Source organism: Eptatretus burgeri, chromosome 8, assembly GCF_056783735.1.
Source record: "Eptatretus burgeri isolate ZD-2024b chromosome 8, Ebu_testis_v1, whole genome shotgun sequence".
Classification (NCBI taxonomy): domain Eukaryota; kingdom Metazoa; phylum Chordata; class Myxini; order Myxiniformes; family Myxinidae; genus Eptatretus; species Eptatretus burgeri.
The window spans coordinates 1,940,721-1,965,720 of record NC_140968.1 but is presented as its reverse complement, the minus strand read 5'-3'; the positions used below and the strand labels follow the sequence as shown (position 1 = coordinate 1,965,720).

At 49.0% G+C, this 25,000-nt stretch overlaps 1 protein-coding gene across 2 annotated transcripts in view; it reads left to right on the top strand.

Annotated features, from left to right (window-relative positions):
• The window catches only part of CLEC16A (C-type lectin domain containing 16A), a 73,945-nt gene that overhangs the window by 37,764 nt on the left and 11,181 nt on the right, over positions 1-25,000 (top strand). For both annotated transcript variants that reach the window (XM_085890563.1, XM_085890562.1), the window contains exons 14-20: positions 874-995; positions 1,108-1,152; positions 1,355-1,405; positions 5,354-5,482; positions 5,845-5,965; positions 6,175-6,326; positions 22,274-22,478. In XM_085890563.1, coding sequence (XP_085746689.1) covers positions 874-995; positions 1,108-1,152; positions 1,355-1,405; positions 5,354-5,482; positions 5,845-5,965; positions 6,175-6,326; positions 22,274-22,478 — 825 coding nt within the window. The remainder of the gene's footprint in view (positions 1-873; positions 996-1,107; positions 1,153-1,354; positions 1,406-5,353; positions 5,483-5,844; positions 5,966-6,174; positions 6,327-22,273; positions 22,479-25,000) is intronic.

The window sequence follows — 25,000 nt, the reverse complement described above, 5'->3', positions numbered from 1 at the left end:
TCATCTGTAGACCCTTTATGGTGTAATGCGAATTTCCACAGCCGTAACTATATATATATATATATATATATATATATATATATATATATATATATATATATATATATATATATATATATATATATATATATATATATATATATATATATATATATATATATATATTCCAAGCCACCTGGGTTTAGTTGATTAGGTGAGAGCTGATTGGCTCGGTCTTTCTATATCTCTTGTGTGTTCAGTGTTGCAAACCAATGTTGGTAGATTGTTTTCCACTCAACGAACACATCAGGCAGCAGATGTGTTGAGTGGAAAAGATCAGATGGGTGTGGAGATTCATCAAGTCCTTGTGCACGGCCTCCTTTAAGACTTGCAAGGAGTAGAACTTGACTAGATTTAAAATTGCACATTGTTCCACAAATTAGAGTCCAGGTCAGCATTGGTTAGTTGATGAATGGATGCAATCCAGGAGCCTGGATGAAGATTGGTATCGATTTGAGACAGCAGATGGCATTTACATCAAATTCACGATGTAGAAGAAGATGGAGGTCATCCTCCATTTATTTTCCTGTTCTGTTTTTCCTCACACCTCGAGACATTTTCCTCCAACACATACACTCCCACCCCAATGGATCACATACATCCACATTCCAACTCGTTCATTCAGTGACCAATAAATATTCTATTAAGAAACGCAACTGTGGCTTTTGGGGCTGATGGTACATCTGAGTTCACCGAAAATGCATTTGTTGCCCACTTGTAAAAACTATGAACGTTTTGAATGAGTCATGTTACGTGTTTTTTGTTTGTTCACTTATTTATTCTGAGTATGTGATGCAGCAACGAGTACGTTGTTTCTTTGATGGTCGCTTACAGAAAGCCACGTGCGACTGGGCACTCTCGAGCTTGCTTGCATGCTGCTTCAGAACCTGGGACTGGCTAGCCCGCAGGCCGGTGGTCGCTGTGTGTTCCGGGATGTGCATTGTGCGTGCATCGAGGTAAAGGTTGTGCCAGGACCATCCTGGTTTTGATTCGCTGTCCATCTTTCTTTTGCTTTCTGGAAATGTTAAATGTTCCTCTTGTTCTCATGAAATCGTTCTCGTTCACCAGGGTGCTCGGCAAGACAGCATCACGCTTTTACGTGGTTTTTATAAGGTACTTTTTAAACCTTTCCTCTTGTCATCACTTTGCCATTGTTCAACTTTCCTCCCTAATTTATTATCATTATTTTATTTTGTTTTTACTTATCCCTTTTATTGCTCAGTGCTTTCCTGGCCCCCTTTCTGAGAACAGGCAAGCATTGCAACTGCCCAAATGAATGAGAATGGAGAGGTTTTTTGTTTTGTACTTGTTTCAGGGTGAAGAGATTTTCCTCGACCTGTTTGAGGATGAGTACAGATCTATGATTGTGAGATCTCCTTGTTCTTCGTTGCTCTTTGCTGAAATGTTTTTTTTCTGATTTTCAATGTTTATGATTTTGTATGCTTACGGCAGCAATTGTTAACGACTTTCTGCGTGCAATGTGCATGATGTGGTTTGAGGAAAGTGTGGGGGAGGAGGGGAGGAGAATGGGTTAGGAAAAGGGAAAGTATGAAGATTTTAAGGCGGAGGAAACGAAGAGGTGAGATTGAGTCGTGTGGGGGAAGGGAAGTTTAATCTTTGGATCACCTGTATGACAAGGAGGTAGAAATATAGCGAAAATATTTTGCTGTTCCATGACGAGGTTTCGCATCGGTGAGGGAGTGGTGGTGTTGGTTAAATTGTACTCGATATCGGCGATCATCAAGGGTAAGCCTTCCCCGGTGCCCGTGATCCAATGAAGGCCATATTATTTTCAGACCATATGTGACCTTGACCTTCATTCAACATTTAGGCTTGGAGTGTAAATTCAGAAAATGTGTCCATCTATAATATATCCATAAAACTCAACATCATGAAAACCGGAGGAAAATTATTCAAGTTGTAATCAAAAAGGTGTTTTTTGTTTGGTCACAATCCGAAAAAAATTAGGTCAAGCACACAAATTTCTGTGACTCATTGGGACTGACTCAATCGGTCAACTTCCCGACCCGGATCTCAACCAATGGTACTCCATCTCTTCTGGATCTGATTTTGACAAATTTCCCTGACAATATCTGCTGCTCTTCCTTCGCTCCAATTGGTTCTTCTGACCACGTCCTTGTTAAAGTGGACATCTCTCTGGCTGTCATCAGAGAACCACCTCACCGCCGTCGAGTCTGGCATTTCACTCAAGCCGACTGGCAGGGTCTCCGAGCAGCCATCAAACTTACAGACTGGTCTCCTATCACTACTTTCTCAAACATCAACTCATCCTGGGAATTCTTTCAAAGAAACTTGCTCTCCCTCATGCACAGATTTATCCCCTCTCGTGTTCAGTTGTCTTACCCTTCCTCCCGCCCTTGGTTTACTGAAGCTTGTGGCGAGGCAGTTGTCCTGAAACAACTTGCCTTTGCCTCATGGAAAGCAAACCCAACTGAGGAGCAATCTCAGTTCTTTCCACAAAGCTCGGAACAAGTGTGTATCTCTACCCTCAGGAGAGCCAGAAAACAACATCTTTCTCATCTCAAGTCTGAACTCTCAGACCTCTCTCCCTCCTCAAAATCCTGGTGGCGTTTAATCAAATCTGTTTCTGGTGTATGTTCCCCCTCCATCCCTCCCTTACCTCCAAATGGCCGCACTGCTGATTCCACACGTGATAAAGCTGAATGTCTAAACTCGGTGTTTGCAGCTAAATCTTGTGTCCCAAACCCATCACTATCTCTACCCACTTTACCCAGTCGCACCCAACTGTCCCTGGACTCTGTATCCTTTTCTCCTGACAAGGTGGAGAGCTTGCTTTCAAACCTCGAGTCAGATTCTGCAACTTCGGTCCAGACGGCATCCCAGCCCACGTGTCCTCAAAGCCTGCTCTTCTGCTCTTGCTCACCCTCTCTCTGTTCTATTCACCCTCTCATTTTCCCAAGGTCATCTGCCATCTGCTTGGAAATCTGCTAACATCACTGCCCTGCATAAAAGGTGCAAAAACAGATCCCTGTAACTACAGACCAATCAGCCTTCTCCCAATCATCAGCAAGGTTATGGAATCCATCATTGCTTCAGACATGAAATCCTTCCTCTTCTCCAATGGCTTGATTTCCAATCATCAATTTGGTTTTCTGACCAGGTCACTCTACCCTGGATATGCTGCTACTGCTCTCCCATCAATGGATGGAGGTCCTCAATGCCAGACAGGAAATCCGAGCCGTATCCCTGGACATATCACGTGCTTTTGACACAGTCTGGCACCCTGCCCTACTCACCAAACTCTCTTCCCATGGTATTCAAGGCCATCTCCACTCATGGCTCGCAGACTTCCTCTCCTGTCGCACTTGATCAACGTGTGGCCTAAATGGAGTTCTTTCATCCCCTCTTCCTGTGCAGGCTGGAGTTCCTCAAGGTAGCGTTCTGGGCCCTGTTCTTTTTCTGGTTTTCATCAATGATCTCTCGGACTCTCTGGAAAATCCTCTATTTCTCTTTGCCGATGACTCCACCCTCTGCCGTACCATCTGTCATCCCTCAGACCGGCAAGCAGCAGCTTCTTCGCTCACTGCAGATCTGGATAAAATCACAAACTGGTCCAACACGTGGAACATGTCTTTCAATCCACACAAATCTCACACTCTCACTATGTCTCTTCGAAAAGGACCGTTTACAAAACCCCCCATCCACTTTGCCAACAATCCACTGGAAGAAGTCTTTTCTTTCAAGCTTCTGGGTCTCACTATCTGCCATGACCTTTCCTGGGAAAGTCACATTTCCAACCTTGCCTCAAAAGCCAGTCGCCGACTGGGAATCCTCCGTCGTGCAAAGTCCTTCCTCGGCCCTCTTGAGCTCCTGACTACTTACAAAGCTTTTGTCCGTAGCCTGATGGAGTACTGCTCTCCCCTCTGGGCTGGTGCTCCTGCCTCCCACCTTTCTCGACTTCACGCTGTCGAAACCAGGGCTTTTAAGATCATTGGCATCTCCCGCAATGAAGCTGAGTCTTTGGGCCTCTCACTCAATCACCGCAGGTTGGTCGGTGGTCTTTCTGTCTTCTACCGACTCCTCTCCAGCCTTGCCCCCCCCCTGCTCTCTCTGCGATTTGTCCCAACCACATTTCCACAGGGCGCTCAAGGTCCGCCAACAACCCCCTCTGGTAAAACTACCAAAATCACGAATCACTGCTCATCTTCACTCTTTCATTCCTCTTTTTTCCCGCCTTTGGAATAAACTTCCTCACTCTATTCTTTCCCATTCTTCCCTCCAGGCTTTCAAAACAGCTGTTCACCACCACCTCTTATCTTCCCCCATCCAAATCCTCGATCTTTTCTACCCCCGATAATCCACCCATGCCCACTTCCTTCAATTCTCCTGCTTTCCTTCCTGAAAGTCCCTGTAATGTCCATCTTCTCCTCGCCATGTTCCCCGTCCCATCCCCATCCCTCTCCCTTCCACAGTTCACCTGTGTCTGTTCCCCAATGTTTTGTCCCTTCCACTCCCACCCCTCTTGTCTCATGCCTCCTTGCTGTGAGTTGTGTGTTAGCTCTCATACGAGCCTCGACCAAGGTATACAAAAAAAAAAAAAAAAAAAAAAAAAAAATCAAACATCAGGTACACTACGATGATGCAAGAACATCTTGGAAGGCCAAGCGGTCTTTGAGATCCTGCAATGGAAAAATTGAGTGATGACCAAAAAAAATAATGGCGTTTTTTTTTATTTTTTATTTTTTTTTGAGTGCCATTTGACTTTTAACTCGAAGGCATATGATGTAAATGCTCCTTGCTCGAGGCTATCTAAAGAGGGCAATTTTGTTCCAATCAGCCAAAAATGTTAAAATGGGGTTGTGACCTTTAAAAATGATGTTGAGATGAAAAAAAAAAAGTGTCAACCACACGTACTTTACATTCCCATTATTGATGCAAAAATTGATTCCCGCTTGGTATCAGCCTTCCACTCTCCTCAAGGACGCTTTGATATAAAGATTACAATCATTATTTACTCCATGGATGTTCTTTATTTTGGTGATTGTGCAGCACAAACGATACTCACCTGCACGACACGATGTCACAGCAGAGTGTGCATTGACAGTATGTTTATCATTCACTAAAATGGAGCAGAAACCAACTCTTTTTAGTCTTGTGCAAAGGCGAGGCTCAGGTCCAGTGTTTCAACCACAGAGTGGCCTTCGTCAGGTCCAACACTTTTTGAATCCTTAAAAAAAAAAAAACTTTTTATTTTTTGACTTTACCATATTTTTGTCATTTCCCTTTCTGAACATTATTTTCCCCTCCCTTGTATTGTTTTTTTTCTTGCTAGAACAAACCTCTCAATGTTGAGTTCTTGAGCATGGATGCCTCCATCCTTCTTCCACCCACTGGCACCCCTCTGACTGGCATCACCTTCACCAACCGGCTGCCCTGTGGAGATGCAGAGCGGGCGAGGCGGGTGAGTATGGGGAGCTCTTGAGGTGCGGGTCTCGTCTCGAACAACGTTCGCTTTATCCACCCCCAAAGTGTGTGAGATTCATGTAGCAGCTTGAACATTAATCACATGCAAGACAAGTACATTAGAAGAGATCAGTATCGTTTTGGGTGACTTGCTAGGACATAGTTGGCAGTGGACAAACAGTATATTATACTTGCATCTGGGGTCGCACTAAGTCAAGTGCTGAGATGGGAACACGAAGTGGGTAAAATGTCCGATGGTTTTGACATTTTCAGGGTGACCCTGCTTAGCTTCGAGTGATTCGATAAAAGTAAACGTGATGGCTTGGATAATCGTGGCCATTAATGATCATTTGTTTGCAGGCAATGCGAGTGTTTTTTCTTCTCCGCGTACTGTCCCTCAACCTCTCCCTCGAGCGGGAAATGCAGCTTCCTCTTACCCGCGATGAGGACCTCATCAAGTCAGAAGATGTTCTTGACCTCAGTGGGTTCACCCTCGGCATATTAACTTGTCACCTACAAATTGTGTGTTAAAAGTGTTGTTCAGACGTCTTGGGTAAAAGTTGCTTTCATATTCACTTGTGCAGTGTGGCTGTTTTTATTCTTAGAGTAAGACTGTGCTTCATTAGAGTACCAATTGGATACGCATTCATGGTTTGTCATCGTTTGTTATGGTTTGTCCACATCCTGTAGATAACAGTGACCTCCTATCATGTGTGGTTTGTGGGCGAGATGCGGTGAGGCTCCGGCGTTTCCTTGTTGTGGACATCTACCAGATGCTGCTGGTGGAACCAGATGCAAAACGACTTGGTTGGGGCGTCGTTCGGTTCTCTGGCCTCCTGCAGGTATTCTTAATAGCATAATCTGTGGTAGGCGTAGTCACTTAGTGGTGACAACACTGGATTTGGCATCGTGAGGTTGTGGGTTCAAATTCTACCAATGGAAGAATTATTGAGATTTGGACTTTCAGCTTCTGGAAAGATAACATCAACATGGTAATTGGTTTGGGACCAGCTGACACTGTCTGTTAAAAACCAACAGGCTTGTTCATGACCTTCAGTGAGGGGGTTATACTACTTGTCTGCCTTGTCTGGTCAACACATGGTATTCCAGATCTCACATTGTGGTGTGTAGATTTTGTCCATTAAACTAGAGAGTATATCTTGAACTGATAAATTTTATTTTTTTAGATCCTCGTGAAGGATCTCCAAGTCTTACTCACGTTGTTGTTCTTGTGGACTTTTTGTTTCACAGCCTAGTTTTCTTCGAAACTTCCTGAAACTTGGTGTATAAATGTAAAAATACCCTGCGCAGACAGTAACTATCTCCGATTTTGAAAATTCCTCCGAGAAAAAAAAGTTGTGACGTCAAAATATCTTCGCGAATGGAAATCGCCTAAAAAGTTATCTCAAACTAGGCAAGCTTTTTGAATTCTGTTTGTGGGAATCGAACAGGGCATTAGCAGAGATGAATTACCGCACATATGATGCATCACTATGACGTCTTATCAATTTTTATGACGTCATTCCTATTTTTTTGACATTTTTTGTTTCACAACCCAGAGTTTTTATCGGATCTTCGTGAAACTTGCCATGTATGAGGCGTGTTCAAAAAGTATCCAACCTTAATTTTTTGTGTAAACAAATGAAGCTTGGGAGGCGTGGTTTGGTGCACATATGCAGGCGATCCTAATTCGTATGCGTGAATATTTTCCCGCCTGCAGAAGCTGTCAGTTGCCAACAGACTGCCGATGAGTGAGGAAGTGTAAGTGAGCGCTGTCAGATTTTCGTTTTTGACAAAATGACGAAAAAACTTGAACAACGCTACTGCATCAAATTTTGTGTAAAGCTTGGCGATTCCCAAGTGGAAACGATCCGCAAGATTCAACAGGCCTTCGGGAACAAAGAAATGGGCACCACACAGATAAAAGAGTGGTATAACCGCTTCAAAGATGGTCGCACTTCAGTGGAAAGTGAAGCACGTTCTGGTAGGCCCTCAACATCCCGAAATGAGATCGTCATTGGCCAAGTGAGGACCCTGCTGATGCAGAATCTTCGAAGCACGATCAGAGAACTTGCAGACGAGGCGGGCGTCAGCATTGGATTTGGGCTTAAGGAGAATCTCAGCGAAGTTCGTGCCAAAGCTGCTAACGATCGAGCAGAAGAAACTCCGTTTGGAGATTGCACAGGACATGCTGGAGACTATGAACAGCGATCTCAACTTCTTCAACACAGTGATCACTGGCGATGAGACCACAGTGATCCATCATTTTGTCAAAAACGAAAATCCGACGGCGCTCACTTACACTTCCTCACTCATCGGCGGTCTGTCGGCGACTGACAGCTTCTGCAGGTGGGAAAATATTCATGCATACGAATTAGGATCGCCTTCATACGTGCACCAAACGACGCCTCCCTAGCTTCATTTGTTTACGCACGAAAAATTAACGTTGGATACTTTTTGAACATACCTCGTATATGCAGAAAGCCCACGCGCAGGCAGTAACCATCTCCGATTTTGGAAATTCTTCCAAGAAAAAAAGTTGGCGTCATAATATTGCCGCAAATGGAAATCGCGTATACCATTATCTCCAAAACTAGGCAAGCTGTTTGAATTTTGTTTGCGGGAATCAAGCCCGGCATTAGCACAGATAACACTGGGCTGCATTTGAAATATTTTTTTCAGAGGTCTAGGTTTTCTCAACGGCCCTTACATGTTTTTTGCATGCTGAATTCAGAAATGTATCTCATTTCGCTCAATCAGGTCAAGTTTTTATGCTATCTCAATTTTAAGGGGAAAAACAAAAAAATCAAAATTTTTGTTTTTTTTAATTAGCATTTTTTTTATTATTCAAAATCAGACTTGCATTGACAGAAAATGTACAAACTATACATATAATGACACACAAGTACACTTAATGTGGAAGAAAGTGCCTTTCTCAATTACTTTCATTTCAATTACAGGAAAATATAGATAAATCGTTGTTTCTGGCAACACCCAACTTCAGTCGCTGCAGCAGTCACTGTTCATCTTTTTAGGTCCTTCATCTTTTTAGGTCAGCAGTCCTTCATCTTTTTAGGTCATCTCTTCGAGCATGACCTAATAATATGGGTGTCGATGTACCTCGATCCGTCCGTCTGTCCGTTCACAATGAAGTTGAAGTGGGAGATCTGGTCATTAGTGATCCTGATAGAGGTCGATGAGACGTACATGATGGTATGACTTTCAAGGTCACCGAAGGTCAAGGTCACGAGGCCTTTGAAGTTGCGAAAATGACGATTTTCAAATTCTATCTCCTCCGCCATTTCTCAAGCAATCTTGAATTTGATTGTAGCATATGAATCTATGGGACAATATCTAAATTTGGTCGGGCCGGATTTTCGATATTCGCTTTCGTTTTCGTGTCACGTGACTTCAAAGCTGGCAAAAAATGCGAAAATGACGATTTTCAAATTCTATCTCCTCCTACATTTCTCAAGCGATCTTGAATTTGATCGTGGCATATGAATGTATGGGACAATATCTAAATTTAGTCGGGACGGATTTTCGAATTTCGCTTTCGTTTTCGTGTCACGTGACTTCAAAGTTTGGAAAAACTGCCCTACCTTCAGGAGGCTATATATTCTCTCGTGGGCATGGTAAAAGTTAGTGAATGGTGTCATTGCATAGCAGCTGACCTTGTCTTTCATGTCCATTCGAAAGAATACCGATATCTTTGAATACGTACACGTCACGTGACTGAATTTTGCGAAAACTGCTTCATGTAGTTGCAAAATGACGATTTTCAAAATCTATCTCCTCCTACATTTCTTAAGTTATCTTGAATTTGATTGTGGCATATGAATCTATGGGACAATATCTAGATTTGGTCGGGCTGGATTTTCGATATTCGCTTTTGTTTTCGCGTCACGTGACTTCAAAGTTGGCCAAAAATCCCTCCTGACCCGAGGACACTACACCCAAGTAACAGGAACTCATGCTTGTTTCTCGCAGAGATGACCGTCACTCCCGCACGGGTGTATTTTTTTATATATAGTTTGTACATTTTCTGTCAATGCAAGTCTGATTTTGAATAAAAAAAAATGCTCATTAAAAAAAACAAATTTTGATTATTTTTTTTCCTTAAAATTGAGATAGCATAAAAACTTGACCTGATTGAGCGAAATGAGATACATTTCTAAATTCAGCATGCAAATAGCATATAAGAACCGTTGAGAAAAAAACCTAGACCTCTGAAATGACGGACCAGTGTAATTTATCGCAAACCTGATACATCACGATGATGTCATATTCGTTTTTATGACATCATTAAGAGGATGAGGATCTTAGCTCATTCGAGCTTGTTAATTTAAAGGAGGCTATGGTTCATATGGAAACCCGAGAAGCAGAGGGAGGGTAAGCGATGAGCTATGCATTCTTGACGTCTCAATCCCTTCTCGGCATTCTCCGGTATCCCTTTCTTGGGATGAGTCAATATAATTCTCTCGGTCTCCTCCACGTCTCGATCCACAATCTTGGCTCTGGCCTTGTCCACAATGAATGAATGTTTTTGTTTGGGCCTACACCTATGCACAAAGTTGCATTTTCAGATTTTGCATGCTGCTTATTGAAAGTAATTCAGGTTTCACATTGTGAATGCAAGAGGAACAGCAACAGATTTCTTCAGAACTCGCCTTGTGGGAACGAAGGCTGATGTGGAATCCCAGTCGTCTTGAATGGGAATGTTTTGACACAATAAGGTTGGCCTGGTAGGTTTATGTAAATGTAGTTTGGTTTGGACTTTTTAATTTTATTTTTTTTGCCTCCGCAGCCAAAGGCCAGAGGGATTGTTTTCGGGCTGTTGTCCATGCATTATTGGGTTTTTTTTTATTATCATAACTTGTAAACAACTGATGTGATTTCAACCAGTTGGCACAATTATAGACCTAAATACAGAGATGAACTGATTCGATTTTGTGTTAAACAGATCAAATGTCTATGGTCGTATGAACTTCAACTGAATATATTTGTGATCTAAACTTGTGAACCACTGAAGCAATTTCAACCAAACTCAGCAGAAGTATGGAATGTAATACAAACATGTGCTCTTTGGCTTTGAAAATCATTTTGCAGATCACAACTTGAGTGAGAAGTATCTAATGCTCCCTCTCTCCCTCTCTCCTCCATCTCTTCCTCTCTCCTCCATCTCTTCCTCTCTCCTGCATCTCTCTCTCTCCCTCTCTCTCTCTCCCTCTCTCCTCCATCTCTCTCTCCCTCGCTCCTCCATCTCTCTCTCTCTCCCTCTCTCCTCCATCTCTCTCTCTCTCCCTCTCTCCTCCATCTCTCTCTCTCTCCCTCTCTCCTCCATCTCTCTCTCTCTCTCCCTCTCTCCTCCATCTCTCTCTCTCTCCCTCTCTTCCTCTCTCTCTCTCTCTCTCTCTCTCTCTCCATCTCTCTCTCCTCTCTCCATCTCTCCCTCTCCATCTCTCCCTCTCCATCTCTCCCTCTCCATCTCTCCCTCTCCATCTCTCCCTCTCCATCTCTCCCTCTCCATCTCTCCCTCTCCATCTCTCCCTCTCCATCTCTCCCTCTCCATCTCTCCCTCTCCATCTCTCCCTCTCCATCTCTCCCTCTCCATCTCTCCCTCTCCATCTCTCCCTCTCCATCTCTCCATCTCCATCTCTCCATCTCTCTCCCTCTCCATCTCTCCCTCTCCATCTCTCCCTCTCCATCTCTCCCTCTCCATCTCTCCCTCTCCATCTCTCCCTCTCCATCTCTCCCTCTCCATCTCTCCCTCTCCATCTCTCCCTCTCCATCTCTCCCTCTCCATCTCCATCTCTCCATCTCCATCTCTCCATCTCCATCTCTCCCTCTCCCTCTCCATCTCTCCATCTCCATCTCTCCCTCTCCATCTCTCCCTCTCCCTCTCCATCTCTCCCTCTCCATCTCTCCCTCTCCATCTCTCCCTCTCCATCTCTCCCTCTCCATCTCTACCTCTCCATCCCTCCCTCTCCATCTCTCCCTCTCCATCTCTCCCTCTCCATCTCTCCATCTCTCCCTCTCCATCTCTCCATCTCCATCTCTCCATCTCTCCCTCTCCATCTCTCCCTCTCCATCTCTCCCTCTCCTCCATCTCTCCCTCTCCATCTCTCCTCTCCATCTCTCCCTCTCCATCTCTCCCTCTCCATCTCTCTCTCCATCTCTCCCTCTCCATCTCTCCCTCTCCATCTCTCCCTCTCCATCTCTCCCTCTCCCTCTCACCCTCCCCCACTCTCCCTCTCCATCGCCCCCTCTCCATCGCTCCCACTCCATCTCTCCGTCTCCATCTCTCCCTCTCCATCTCGCCCCCTCCATCTCTCCCTCTCCATCTCTCCCTCTCGATCTCTCGCTCTCCATCTCTCCCTCTCCATCTCTCCCTCTCCATCTCCATCTCTCCCTCTCCATCTCTCCCTCTCCTCTCCATCTCTCTCTCCATCTCCATCTCTCCATCTCCATCTCCATCTCCATCTCCATCTCTCCCTCTCCATCTCTCCCTCTCCCTCTCCATCTCCATCTCTCCCTCTCCACCTCCATCTCTTCCTCTCCATATCTCCCTCTCCATCTCTCCCTCTCCATCTCTCCCTCTCCACCTCTCCCTCTCTCCCTCTCCATCTCTCCTCCTCTCCATCTCTCCCTCTCCATCTCTCCCTCTCCATCTCTCCCTCTCCATCTCTCCCTCTCCATCTCTCCCTCTCCATCTCTCCCTCTCCATCTCTCCCTCTCCATCTCTCCTCTCCATCTCCCTCTCCATCTCTCCCTCTCCATCTCTCCCTCTCCATCTCTCCCTCTCCATCTCTCCCTCCATCTCTCCCTCTCCATCTCTCCCTCTCCATCTCTCCCTCTCCATCTCCATCTCTCCCTCTCCCTCTCCATCTCTCCCTCTCCATCTCTCCCTCTCCATCTCTCCCTCTCCATCTCTCCCTCTCCATCTCCCTCTCCTCCATCTCTCCCTCTCCCTCTCCCTCTCTCCTCCATCTCTCCCTCTCCCTCTCCCTCTCTCTCCTCTCCATCTCTCCCTCTCCCTCTCCCTCTCTCCTCCATCTCTCCATCTCCCTCTCCCTCTCTCCTCTCCTCCATCTCTCCCTCTCCCTCTCCCTCTCTCCTCCATCTCTCCCTCTCCCTCTCCCTCTCTCCTCCATCTCTCCCTCTCCCTCTCCCTCTCTCCTCCATCTCTCCCTCTCCCTCTCCCTCTCTCCTCCATCTCTCCCTCTCCCTCTCCCTCTCTCCTCCATCTCTCCCTCTCCCTCTCCCTCTCTCCTCCATCTCTCCCTCTCCCTCTCCCTCTCTCCTCCATCTCTCCCTCTCCCTCTCCCTCTCTCCTCCATCTCTCCCTCTCCCTCTCCCTCTCTCCTCCATCTCTCCCTCTCCCTCTCCCTCTCTCCTCCATCTCTCCCTCTCCCTCTCCCTCTCTCCTCCATCTCTCCCTCTCCCTCTCCCTCTCTCCTCCATCTCTCCCTCTCCCTCTCCCTCTCTCCTCCATCTCTCCCTCTCCCTCTCCCTCTCTCCTCCATCTCTCCCTCTCCCTCTCCCTCTCTCCTCCATCTCTCCCTCTCCCTCTCCCTCTCTCCTCCATCTCTCCCTCTCTCCTCTCCTCTCCATCTCTCCATCTCTCCCTCTCCCTCTCTCCTCCATCTCTCCCTCTCCATCTCTCCCTCTCTCTCCTCCATCTCTCCCTCTCCCTCTCCATCTCTCCCTCCATCTCTCCCTCTCCATCTCTCCCTCTCCATCTCTCCCTCTCCCTCTCCATCTCCATCTCTCCCTCTCCATCTCCATCTCTCCCTCTCCATCTCCATCTCTCCCTCTCCATCTCTCCCTCTCCATCTCTCCATCTCTCCCTCTCTCCCTCTCCATCTCTCCATCTCTCCCTCTCCATCTCTCCATCTCCATCTCCATCTCTCCCTCTCCATCTCTCCATCTCTCCCTCTCCATCTCCATCTCTCCCTCTCCATCTCCATCTCTCCCTCTCCATCTCCATCTCCATCTCTCCCTCTCCATCTCCATCTCTCCCTCTCTATCTCTCCCTCTCCATCTCTCCCTCTCTCCCTCTCCATCTCTCCCTCTCCATCTCTCCATCTCTCCCTCTCCATCTCTCCATCTCTCCCTCTCCATCTCTCCATCTCTCCCTCTCCATCTCTCCCTCTCCATCTCCATCTCCATCTCTCCCTCTCCATCTCCATCTCTCCCTCTCTATCTCTCCCTCTCCATCTCTCCATCTCTCCCTCTCCATCTCTCCCTCTCCATCTCTCCCTCTCCCTCTCCATCTCTCCCTCTCCATCTCCATCTCTCCCTCTCCATCTCTCCCTCTCCATCTCTCCCTCTCCCTCTCCATCTCCATCTCTCCCTCTCCCTCTCCATCTCCATCTCTCCCTCTCTCCTCCATCTCTCCCTCTCTCCCTCTCCATCTCTCCCTCTCTCCCTCTCCATCTCTCCCTCTCCATCTCTCCATCTCTCCCTCTCCATCTCTCCATCTCTCCCTCTCCATCTCCATCTCTCCCTCTCCATCTCCATCTCTCCCTCTCCATCTCTCCCCTCTCCATCTCTCCCTCTCCCTCTCCATCTCTCCCTCTCCATCTCTCCCTCTCCATCTCTCCCTCTCCATCTCTCCCTCTCCATCTCTCCCTCTCCATCTCCATCTCTCCCTCTCCATCTCTCCATCTCTCCCTCTCCATCTCTCCCTCTCCATCTCTCCCTCTCCATCTCTCCCTCTCTCCCTCTCCTTCACTCCCTCACCATCTCTCCCTCTCCCTCTCCATCTCCATCTCTCCCTCTCCATCTCTCCCTCTCCATCTCTCCCTCTCCATCTCCATCTCTCCCTCTCCCTCTCCATCTCCATCTCTCCCTCTCCATCTCTCCCTCTCCCTCTCCATCTCCATCTCTCCCTCTCCATCTCTCCATCTCTCCCTCTCCATCTCTCCCTCTCCATCTCTCCCTCTCCATCTCTCCCTCTCCATCTCTCCCTCTCCATCTCTCCCTCTCCTCCTCTCCCTCTCCTTCTCTCACTCTCCATCTGCATCTCTCCATCTCCATGTCTCCATCTCCCTCTCTCCCTCTCTCCCTCTCCATCTCTCCCTCTCCCTCTCCATCTCTCCCTCTCCCTCTCCATCTCCATCTCTCCCTCTCCATCTCTCCATCTCTCCCTCTCCATCTCTCCCTCTCCATCTCTCCCTCTCCCTCTCCATCTCTCCCTCTCCATCTCTCCCTCTCCATCTCTCCCTCTCCATCTCTCCCTCTCCATCTCTCTCTCTCTCCATCTCTCCCTCTCCATCTCTCCTCTCTCCCTCTCTCCCTCTCCATCTCTCCCTCTCCCTCTCCATCTCTCCCTCTCCATCTCTCCCTCTCCATCTCTCCATCTCCATCTCTCCCTCTCCATCTCTCCATCTCTCCATCTCTCCCTCTCCATCTCTCCCTCTCCATCTCTCCCTCTCCATCTCTCCCTCTCCATCTCTCCCTCTCTCCATCTCTCCCTCTCCATCTCTCCCTCTCCATCTCTCCATCTCTCCATCTCTCCCTCTCCATCTCTCCATCTCTCCATCTCTCCATCTCTCCCTCTCCATCTCTCCCTCTCCATCTCTCCCTCTCCATCTCTCCCTCTCCATCTCTCCCTCTCCATCTCTCCCTCTCCATCTCTCCCTCTCCATCTCTCCCTCTCCATCTCTCCCTCTCCATCTCTCCCTCTCCATCTCTCCCTCTCCATCTCTCCATCTCTCCCTCTCCATCTCTCCCTCTCCATCTCTCCATCTCTCCCTCTCCATCTCTCCCTCTCCATCTCTCCCTCTCCATCTCTCCCTCTCCATCTCTCCATCTCTCCATCTCTCCTCCATCTCTCCCTCTCCATCTCTCCCTCTCCATCTCTCCCTCTCCATCTCTCCCTCTCCATCTCTCCCTCTCCATCTCTCCCTCTCTCCTCCATCTCTCCCTCTCTCCATCTCTCCCTCTCTCCATCTCTCCCTCTCCATCTCTCCCTCTCCATCTCTCCCTCTCTCCTCCATCTCTCCCTCTCTCATCTCTCCCTCTCTCCTCCATCTCTCCCTCTCTCCTCCATCTCTCCCTCTCTCATCTCTCCCTCTCATCTCTCCCTCCATCTCTCCCTCCATCTCTCCCTCTCTCCTCCATCTCTCCCTCTCTCCTCCATCTCTCCCTCTCTCCTCCATCTCTCCCTCTCTCTCCATCTCTCCCTCTCTCCTCCATCTCTCCCTCTCTCCTCCATCTCTCCCTCTCTCCTCCATCTCCCTCTCCATCTCTCCCTCTCCATCTCTCCCTCTCCATCTCTCCCTCTCTCCTCCATCTCTCCCTCTCTCCTCCATCTCTCCCTCTCTCCTCCATCTCTCCCTCTCCATCTCTCCCCCTCCATCTCTCCCTCTCCATCTCTCCCTCTCCATCTCTCCATCTCCATCTCTCCCTCTCCATCTCTCCCTCTCCATCTCTCCCTCTCCATCTCTCCCTCTCCCTCCTCCATCTCTCCCTCTCTCCTCCATCTCTCCCTCTCCATCTCCATCTCTCCCTCTCTCATCCATCTCTCTCTCCATCTCTCCCTCTCCATCTCTCCCTCTCTCCTCCATCTCTCCCTCTCTCCTCCATCTCCCTCTCTCCTCCATCTCTCCCTCTCCATCTCTCCATCTCTCCTCCTCCATCTCTCCCTCTCCATCTCTCCTCTCTCCCTCCATCTCTCCATCTCTCCTCTCCATCTCTCCCTCTCTCCTCCATCTCTCCCTCTCTCCCTCCATCTCTCCTCTCCTCCATCTCTCCCTCTCTCCTCCATCTCTCCCTCTCTCCTCTCCATCTCTCCCTCTCTCCTCCATCTCCCTCTCTCCTCCATCTCTCCCTCCTCCATCTCTCCCCCTCTTCTCCATCTCTCCCTCTCTCCTCCATCTCTTCCTCTCTCCTCCACCTCTCCCTCTCTCCCCCATCTCTCCCTCTCTCCTCCATCTCCCCCTCTCCCCTCCATCTCTCCCTCTCTCCCCCCTCTCTCCCTCTCTCCTCCATCTCTCCCTCTCCCTCTCCATCTCACCCTCTCGCCTCCATCTCTCCCTCTCTCCTCCATCTCTCCCTCTCTCCTCCATCTCTCCCTCTCTCCTCCATCTCTCCCTCTCTCCTCCATCTCTCCCTCTCTCCTCCATCTCTCCCTCTCTCCTCCATCTCTCCCTCTCTCCTCCATCTCTCCCTCTCTCCTCCATCTCTCCCTCTCTCCTCCATCTCTCCCTCTCTCCTCCATCTCTCCCTCTCTCCTCCATCTCTCCCTCTCTCCTCCATCTCTCCCTCTCTCCTCCATCTCTCCCTCTCTCCTGCATCTCTCCCTCTCTCCTCCATCTCTCCTCTCTCCTCCATCTCTCCCTCTCTCCTCCATCTCTCCCTCTCTCCTCCATCTCTCCCTCTCTCCCTCTCCATCTCTCCCTCTCTCTCCTCCATCTCTCCCTCTCTCCTCCATCTCTCCCTCTCTCTCCATCTCTCCCTCTCCTCCATCTCCATCTCTCCTCTCTCTCTCCATCTCTCCCTCCCTCTCCTCCATCTCTCCCTCTCTCCTCCATCTCTCCCTCTCTCCTCCATCTCTCCCTCTCTCCTCCATCTCTCCCTCTCTCCTCCATCTCTCCCTCTCCATCTCTCCCTCTCTCCTCCATCTCTCCCTCTCTCCATCTCTCCCTCTCTCCTCCATCTCTCTCCCTCTCCCTCTCCCTCTCTCCTCCATCTCTCCCTCTCCCTCCATCTCCCCTCTCTCCTCCATCTCTCCTCTCTCCTCCATCTCTCCCTCTCTCCTCCATCTCTCCTGTCTCTCCCCATCTCTCCTGTCTCTCCATCTCTCTCCTCCATCTCTCCCTCTCTCCTCCATCTCTCCCTCTCTCCTCTCCATCTCTCCATCTCTCCCTCTCCATCTCTCCCTCTCCCTCTCCATCTCTCCCTCTCCATCTCTCCCTCTCCATCTCTCCCTCTCTCCTCCATCTGTCCCTCTCTCCTCCATCTCTCCCTCTCTCCTCCGTCTCTCCCTCTGTCCCCCCTCTCCCCCTCTCTCCTCCATCTCTCCCTCTCTCCTCCATCTCTCCCTCTCTCCTCCATCTCTCCCTCTCTCCTCCATCTCTCCCTCTCTCCTCCATCTCTCCCTCTCTCCTCCATCTCTCCCTCTCTCCTCCATCTCTCCCTCTCTCCTCCATCTCTCCTGTCTCTCCCCATCTCTCCCTCTCTCCTCCATCTCTCCCTCTCTCCTCCATCTCTCCCTCTCTCCTCCATCTCTCCCTCTCTCCTCCATCTCTCCCTCTCTCCTCCATCTCTCCCTCTCTCCTCCATCTCTCCCTCTCTCCTCCATCTCTCCCTCTCCTCCATCTCTCCCTCTCTCCTCCATCTCTCCCTCTCTCCTCCATCTCTCCCTCTCTCCTCCATCTCTCCCTCTCTCCTCCATCTCTCCCTCTCCTCTCCATCTCTCCCTCTCTCCATCTCTCCCTCTCTCTCCATCTCTCCCTCTCCATCTCTCCCTCTCTCCTCCATCTCCATCTCTCCCTCTCTCCCTCCATCTCTCCCTCTCTCCTCCATCTCTCCCTCTCTCCTCCATCTCTCCCTCTCCTCCATCTCCCTCTCTCCTCCATCTCTCCTCTCTCCTCCATCTCTCCCTCTCTCCTCCATCTCTCCCTCTCTCCTCCATCTCTCCCTCTCTCCTCCATCTCTCCCTCTCTCCTCCATCTCTCCCTCTCTCCTCCATCTCTCCCTCTCTCCTCCATCTCTCCCTCTCTCCTCCATCTCTCCCTCTCTCCTCCATCTCTCCCTCTCTCCTCCATCTCTCCCTCTCTCCTCCATCTCTCCCTCTCTCCTCCATCTCTCCCTCTCTCCTCCATCTCTCCCTCTCTCCTCCATCTCTCCCTCTCTCCTCCATCTCTCCCTCTCTCCTCCATCTCTCCCTCTCTCCTCCATCTCTCCCTCTCTCCTCCATCTCTCCCTCTCTCCTCCATCTCTCCCTCTCTCTCCATCTCTCCCTCCTCCATCTCTCCCTCTCTCCTCCATCACTCCCTCCTCCATCACTCCCTCTCCTCCATCACTCCCTCTGCATCTCTCCCTCTCCATCTCTCCCTCTCCATCTCTCCCTCTCCATCTCTCCATCTCCATCTCTCCCTCTCCATCTCTCCCTGTCCATCTCTCCATCTCACCCTCTCCATCTCTCCCTGTCTCCTCCATCTCTCCCTCTCTCCTCCATCTCTCCCTCTCTCCATCTCTCCCTCTCTCCTCCATCTCTCCCTCTCTCCTCCATCTCTCCCTCTCTCCTCCATCTCTCCCTCTCCATCTCTCCATCTCTCCCTCTCTCCTCCATCTCTCCCTCTCTCCTCCATCTCTCCCTCTCTCCTCCATCTCTCCCTCTCTCCCTCCATCTCTCCCTCTCTCCTCCATCTCTCTCTCTCCTCCATCTCTCCTCCATCTCTCCCTCTCTCCCTCTCTCTCCTCCATCTCTCCCTCTCTCCTCCATCTCTCCCTCTCTCCTCCATCTCTCCCTCTCTCCTCCATCTCTCCCTCTCTCCTCCATCTCTCCCTCTCTCCTCCATCTCTCCCTCTCTCCTCCATCTCTCCCTCTCTCCCTCCATCTCTCCCTCTCTCCTCCATCTCTCCCTCTCTCCTCCATCTCTCCCTCTCCTCCATCTCTCCTCTCCTCTCTCCTCCATCTCTCCCTCTCTCCTCCATCTCTCCCTCTCTCCTCCATCTCTCCCTCTCTCCTCCATCTCTCCCTCTCTCCTCCATCTCTCCCTCTCTCCTCCATCTCTCCCTCTCTCCTCCATCTCTCCCTCTCTCCTCCATCTCTCCCTCTCTCTCCTCCATCTCTCCATCTCTCCTCCATCTCTCCCTCTCTCCTCCATCTCTCCTCTCTCCTCCATCTCTCCATCTCTCCTCCATCTCTCCCTCTCTCCTCCATCTCTCCCTCTCCCTCTCCATCTCTCCCTCTCTCCTCCATCTCTCCCTCTCTCCTCCATCTCTCCCTCTCTCCTCCATCTCTCTCTCTCCTCCATCTCTCCCTCTCTCTCCATCTCTCCCTCTCTCCTCCATCTCTCCCTCTCTCCTCCATCTCTCTCTCTCCTCCATCTCTCCCTCTCTCCTCCATCTCTCCCTCTCTCCTCCATCTCTCCCTCTCCCTCTCCCTCTCTCCTCCATCTCTCCCTCTCCCTCTCCCTCTCTCCTCCATCTCTCCCTCTCCCTCTCCCTCTCCCTCTCCATCTCTCCCTCTCTCCATCTCTCCCTCTCTCCTCCGTCTCTCCCTCTCCCTCTCCCTCTCTCCTCCATCTCTCCCTCTCCCTCTCTCCCTCTCTCCTCCATGTCTCCCTCTCCCTCTCTCCCTCTGTCCTCCATCTCTCCCGCTCCCTCTCCCTCTCTCCTCCATGTCTCCCTCTCCCTCTCTCCCTCTCTCCTCCATCTCTCTCTCCTCTCCCTCTCTCCTCCATCTCTCCCTCTCCCTCTCCCTCTCTCCTCCATCTCTCCCTCTCCCTCTCCCTCTCTCCTCCATCTCTCCCTCTCTCCTCCATCTCTCCCTCTCTCCTCCATCTCTCCCTCTCCCTCTCCCTCTCTCCTCCATCTCTCCCTCTCCCTCTCCCTCTCTCCTCCATCTCTCCCTCTCCCTCTCCCTCTCTCCTCCATCTCTCCCTCTCCCTCTCCCTCTCTCCTCCATCTCTCTCCTCTCCCTCTCCCTCTCTCCTCCATCTCTCCCTCTCCCTCTCCCTCTCTCCTCCATCTCTCCCTCTCCCTCTCCCTCTCTCCTCCATCTCTCCCTCTCCCTCTCCCTCTCTCCTCCATCTCTCCCTCTCCCTCTCCCTCTCTCCTCCATCTCTCCCTCTCCCTCTCCCTCTCTCCTCCATCTCTCCCTCTCCCTCTCCCTCTCTCCTCCATCTCTCCCTCTCCCTCTCCCTCTCTCCTCCATCTCTCTCCTCTCCCTCTCCCTCTCTCCTCCATCTCTCCCTCTCCCTCTCCCTCTCTCCTCCATCTCTCCCTCTCTCCATCTCTCCCTCTCTCCCTCCATCTCTCCCTCTCCCTCTCCCTCTCTCCTCCATCTCTCCCTCTCCCTCTCCCTCTCTCCTCCATCTCTCCCTCTCCCTCTCTCTCTCCTCCATCTCTCCCTCTCCCTCTCCCTCTCCCTCTCTCCTCCATCTCTCCCTCTCCCTCTCCCTCTCTCTCTCCTCCATCTCTCCCTCTCCCTCTCCCTCTTCCTCTCTCCTCCATCTCTCCCTCTCCCTCTCCCTCTCCCTCTCTCCTCCATCTCTCCCTCTCCCTCTCCCTCTCCTCTCTCTCTCCCTCTCCCTCTCCCTCTCTCCCTCCATCTCTCCCTCTCCCTCTCCCTCTCTCCTCCATCTCTCCCTCTCCCTCTCCCTCTCTCCTCCATCTCTCCCTCTCCCTCTCCCTCTCTCTCCTCCATCTCTCCCTCTCCCTCTCCCTCTCTCCTCCATCTCTCCCTCTCCCTCTCCCTCTCTCCTCCATCTCTCTCTCCCTCTCCCTCTCTCCTCCATCTCTCCCTCTCTCTTCCACCTCTCCCTCTCTCCTCCATCTCTCCCTCTCTCTTCCACCTCTCCCTCTCTCCTCCATCTCTCCCTCTCTCTTCCACCTCTCCCTCTCTCCTCCATCTCTCCCTCTCTCTTCCACCTCTCCCTCTCTCCTCCATCTCTCCCTCTCTCTTCCACCTCTCCCTCTCTCCTCCGTCTCTCCCTCTCTCTTCCACCTCTCGCTCTCTCCTCCATCTCTCCCTCTCTCCTCCATCTCTCCCTCTCTCTTCCATCTCTCCCTCTCTCCTCCATCTCTCCCTCTCTCTTCCATCTCTGCCTCTCTCCTCCATCTCTCCCTCTCTCCTCCATCTCTCCCTCTCTCCTCCATCTCTCCCTCTCTCCTCCATCTCTCCCTCTCTCCTCCATCTCTCCCTCTCTCCTCCATCTCTCCCTCTCTCCTCCATCTCTCCCTCTCTCCTCCATCTCTCCCTCTCTCCTCCATCTCTCCCTCGCTCCACCATCTCTCCCTCTCTCCTCCATCTCTCCCTCTCTCCTCCATCTCTCCCTCTCTCCTCCATCTCTCCCTCTCTCCTCCATCTCTCCCTCTCTCCTCCATCTCTCCCTCTCTCCTCCCTCTCTCCTCCATCTCTCCCTCTCTCCTCCATCTCTCCCTCTCTCCTCCATCTCTCCCTCTCTCCTCCATCTCTCCCTCTCTCCTCCATCTCTCCCTCTCCCTCTCCATCTCTCCCTCTCCCTCTCCATCTCTCCTCCATCTCTCCTCCATCTCTCCCTCTCCCTCTCCCTCTCTCCTCCATCTCTCCCTCTCCATCTCTCCCTCTCTTCTCCATCTCTCCCTCTCCCTCTCCCTCTCTCCTCCATCTCTCCCTCTCCCTCTCCCTCTCCCTCTCCCTCTCCATCTCTCCTCCATCTCTCCTCCATCTCTCCCTCTCCCTCTCCCTCTCTCCTCCATCTCTCCCTCTCCATCTCTCCCTCTCTCCTCCATCTCTCCCTCCATCTCTCCCTCTCCCTCTCCCTCTCTCCTCCATCTCTCCCTCTCCCTCCCCCTCTCTCCTCCATCTCTCCCTCTCCCTCTCTCCTCCATCTCTCCCTCTCTCCTCCATCTCTCCCTCTCCCTCTCCCTCTCCCTCTCTCCTCCATCTCTATATTTCTCTATCTATATTTCTCCATCATGACCTTTAATTGCGATCAAATTTAATGATGTGTTTGCTCTGTGACATTATATGGTTTATTTATTTTATTTTAGCCCAAGTGGCCATACACTGAGAGCATTGTGTAAAGAGAAATGATAATTATATTTTTATTTTGCCTTTGAACCACAGGACTTGCAGGTAACAGGAGATAAGGATGATCATCGGGTCTTGCACGTCACCATCCATCGTCCTGCTTCGACGCCGCATGCACGGCCTTTGCCTGTGCTTCAAGCAGCCTTTGAGTTTGATGACCACATCCGCTGCATGGCTGCCAAGCAACGGCTTGCCAAAGGTCGTCTCCGCGCGAGGCACATAAAGATGCAGAGGATCACAGGTGCATACTGATGATTGGTTGATCGTTGGAAGTAAAATTATTGGGCCTTCTCAGCCTTTGGCCCGAGGCATTATGTAATCCGGGTTGGCTGTCCGTCCCGTCCATGCATGCGTTATCAATTTTTATTTTACTGCGATAACTTGGGCACCGCTGAAAACTTCAACCAAACAGCACAAGTATAGTCTGCAATACAAAGATGAACCGATTCAATTTTGGGTTCAACAGGTCAAAGGTCATGGGCCTTTTGAAAATCGTTTTGCAGGCCACAACTCGAGTTTAGAAGTATCTGATGTGTCTTCTACTTATCTCGCTCTCTTCTCTCTCTAGTGCCATCTCCTGTGACCTTTAATTGAGGTCAAAAGTACCAGTGGGTTGACAACGAACATGGGTGGAGGCATATCCGTCGATGCATTAGTGTCAAATTATATTTTCTAGTTAAAATAGTCTTAATTGTTTTATTTATTTCTTTATTTATTAACCTCTCCAATCGAAGATCGGAGGTTACTGATTTCACCCCTTTCTGTTTGTTTGTTTGTTTGTTTGTTTGTGAACAGTATAACGGAAAAACTCCCCGACGGATTTCGACGAAACTTGGTTGGGGGGGGGGGGGGTTAGGTATGGTCCAAGGATCATGCCATTAGATTTTGGACTTAGTCCAAAATCCAATATGGCCACTATGGCAGCCAATTTGAAAAAAGATTTGAAATTTTTTTGCATTTCTACATGTTTAAAGTGATTTCCAACCTCCCCCCCGTCCCCAAAAAAAATTTAGAGAAAAAAAAATTTTGCAACTTTTTTTTTCAACAATATTTCGATTTCTTTTTTTTGCATTTCTACATGTTTAAAGTGATTTCCAACCCTCCCCCCCCCAAAAAAAAAATTGTAAGAAAAAAAATTTTTGCAACTTTTTTTTCAACAAAATTTCGATTTTTTTTTTTTTGCATTTCTACATGTTATAAGTGATTTCCAACAAAAAAACATGCCAAAATTATAATTGCGGCTGATTTTGGAACTTCAGGTGGATATACCCACGTAAAATCAATTTCTGTCTCAAGGAATCTAGTTATGACGAATGAATTTAGTGTGTAAAAGGGAAAGTTGCAAACTATAACTCTGTGATCACTGACGTCAAATTGAATAAATAGGATATCAGGTTCACTTGAGTGACCGAGCAGTATTGGCGGCGGAGGTTTTTCACTCTACCGAGTGCTCCCCCCCTCGTTTTCATGTTATCCTATACTGTATATTATGTTATCAGAGGAGCTTGTGCATTCAGTGCATACAGATGAGGACATAAACTTCACTATGTTTACATGAATTGTAGTCATGAGTGTACAATTAACAGAAATGTATTGGATTTGAACCTGGGATCACAGCATTACGAGCCAAATACACCAACCCGTTGGTACTTATGGAAGAGTTAATGATTCCGTTATTACAAAATGGAAACTGAGGATAAACAACGTCAGTTTTTCTATCCTTCAATAGGAAGGAAAAAATTCAGAATGAAGTTGTAAATTTATGTTAGAGTTGGGAAAACGTGCTTGGATCGCAGTGAAGTGGGAAGAGCATGGGGCCTCGTGAAGAAAGAAAATTTCAAAGCTGTATGGCAATGGCCAGAAATGGCTCATTCATTGGCAATGTACAATTCTTCAGGGAAGTTGAAGAAACCCTGTCGGCCAGTAAAATTAGCCCCAAAATTGGGCAAAGGTCAAAATAATTGCAATGGAATTTATTTTTAACAATGCATTTTTGTAGTGTCTCTTGTTCAACATACTAAAAGTCTACCACAGTCAACTGATGGCAAATATGACAAAATTACGTTTTTCAACAATGATGTGATACTTTAAAAATACCTACTCATTTACAGTATATGCCATATACAATGTATTTGAATAAAACCACTGTCAATTAATACATTACAATCAAGGACAGTTCTGTTTTGATTAGTTCCATAACAAATAATCACCAAGATTACAGTTTTTTTAAATATAAAAATTAGCATTTTACCAGGCAAATGTCTAAAAAGTAGCATTATTTTAGCAGTGATTTTGATACTTTTCTTCAAACTTTATAACACGCAATGGTATTGATGTATAACAAACTTGATCACAATAAGTTATGTCTAATGTACTTTTTAAAACAAATTTGGATAGAATATGACAATTACTTGCAGTGCTATACCATTTTTGGTGCATTAACATTACCCCTACACCCAAATGCATACACTGTCGACCATTGGGGAGTCTTGTGTGAGAACCATTTCTTTGTAAGTAAAATGTTATCATATTTATACTTTGCAATGTAGCAATATTGCCAACAGGTATGGTTAGTGATTTGTACTACATTCTCTAAAGTCATTCTATGCAGTAGTACACATCTACTGATAAGTGTCCATTTAAGAATCGATATCATTTAGGACTGGTGAGTTATACGAAACAGTTCAACAATACTCTCCACAGGTTGTTTTGCATTGAGTTTCTGATAACAAAAAGTAGCATTTAACCTGATACATCTCCCTA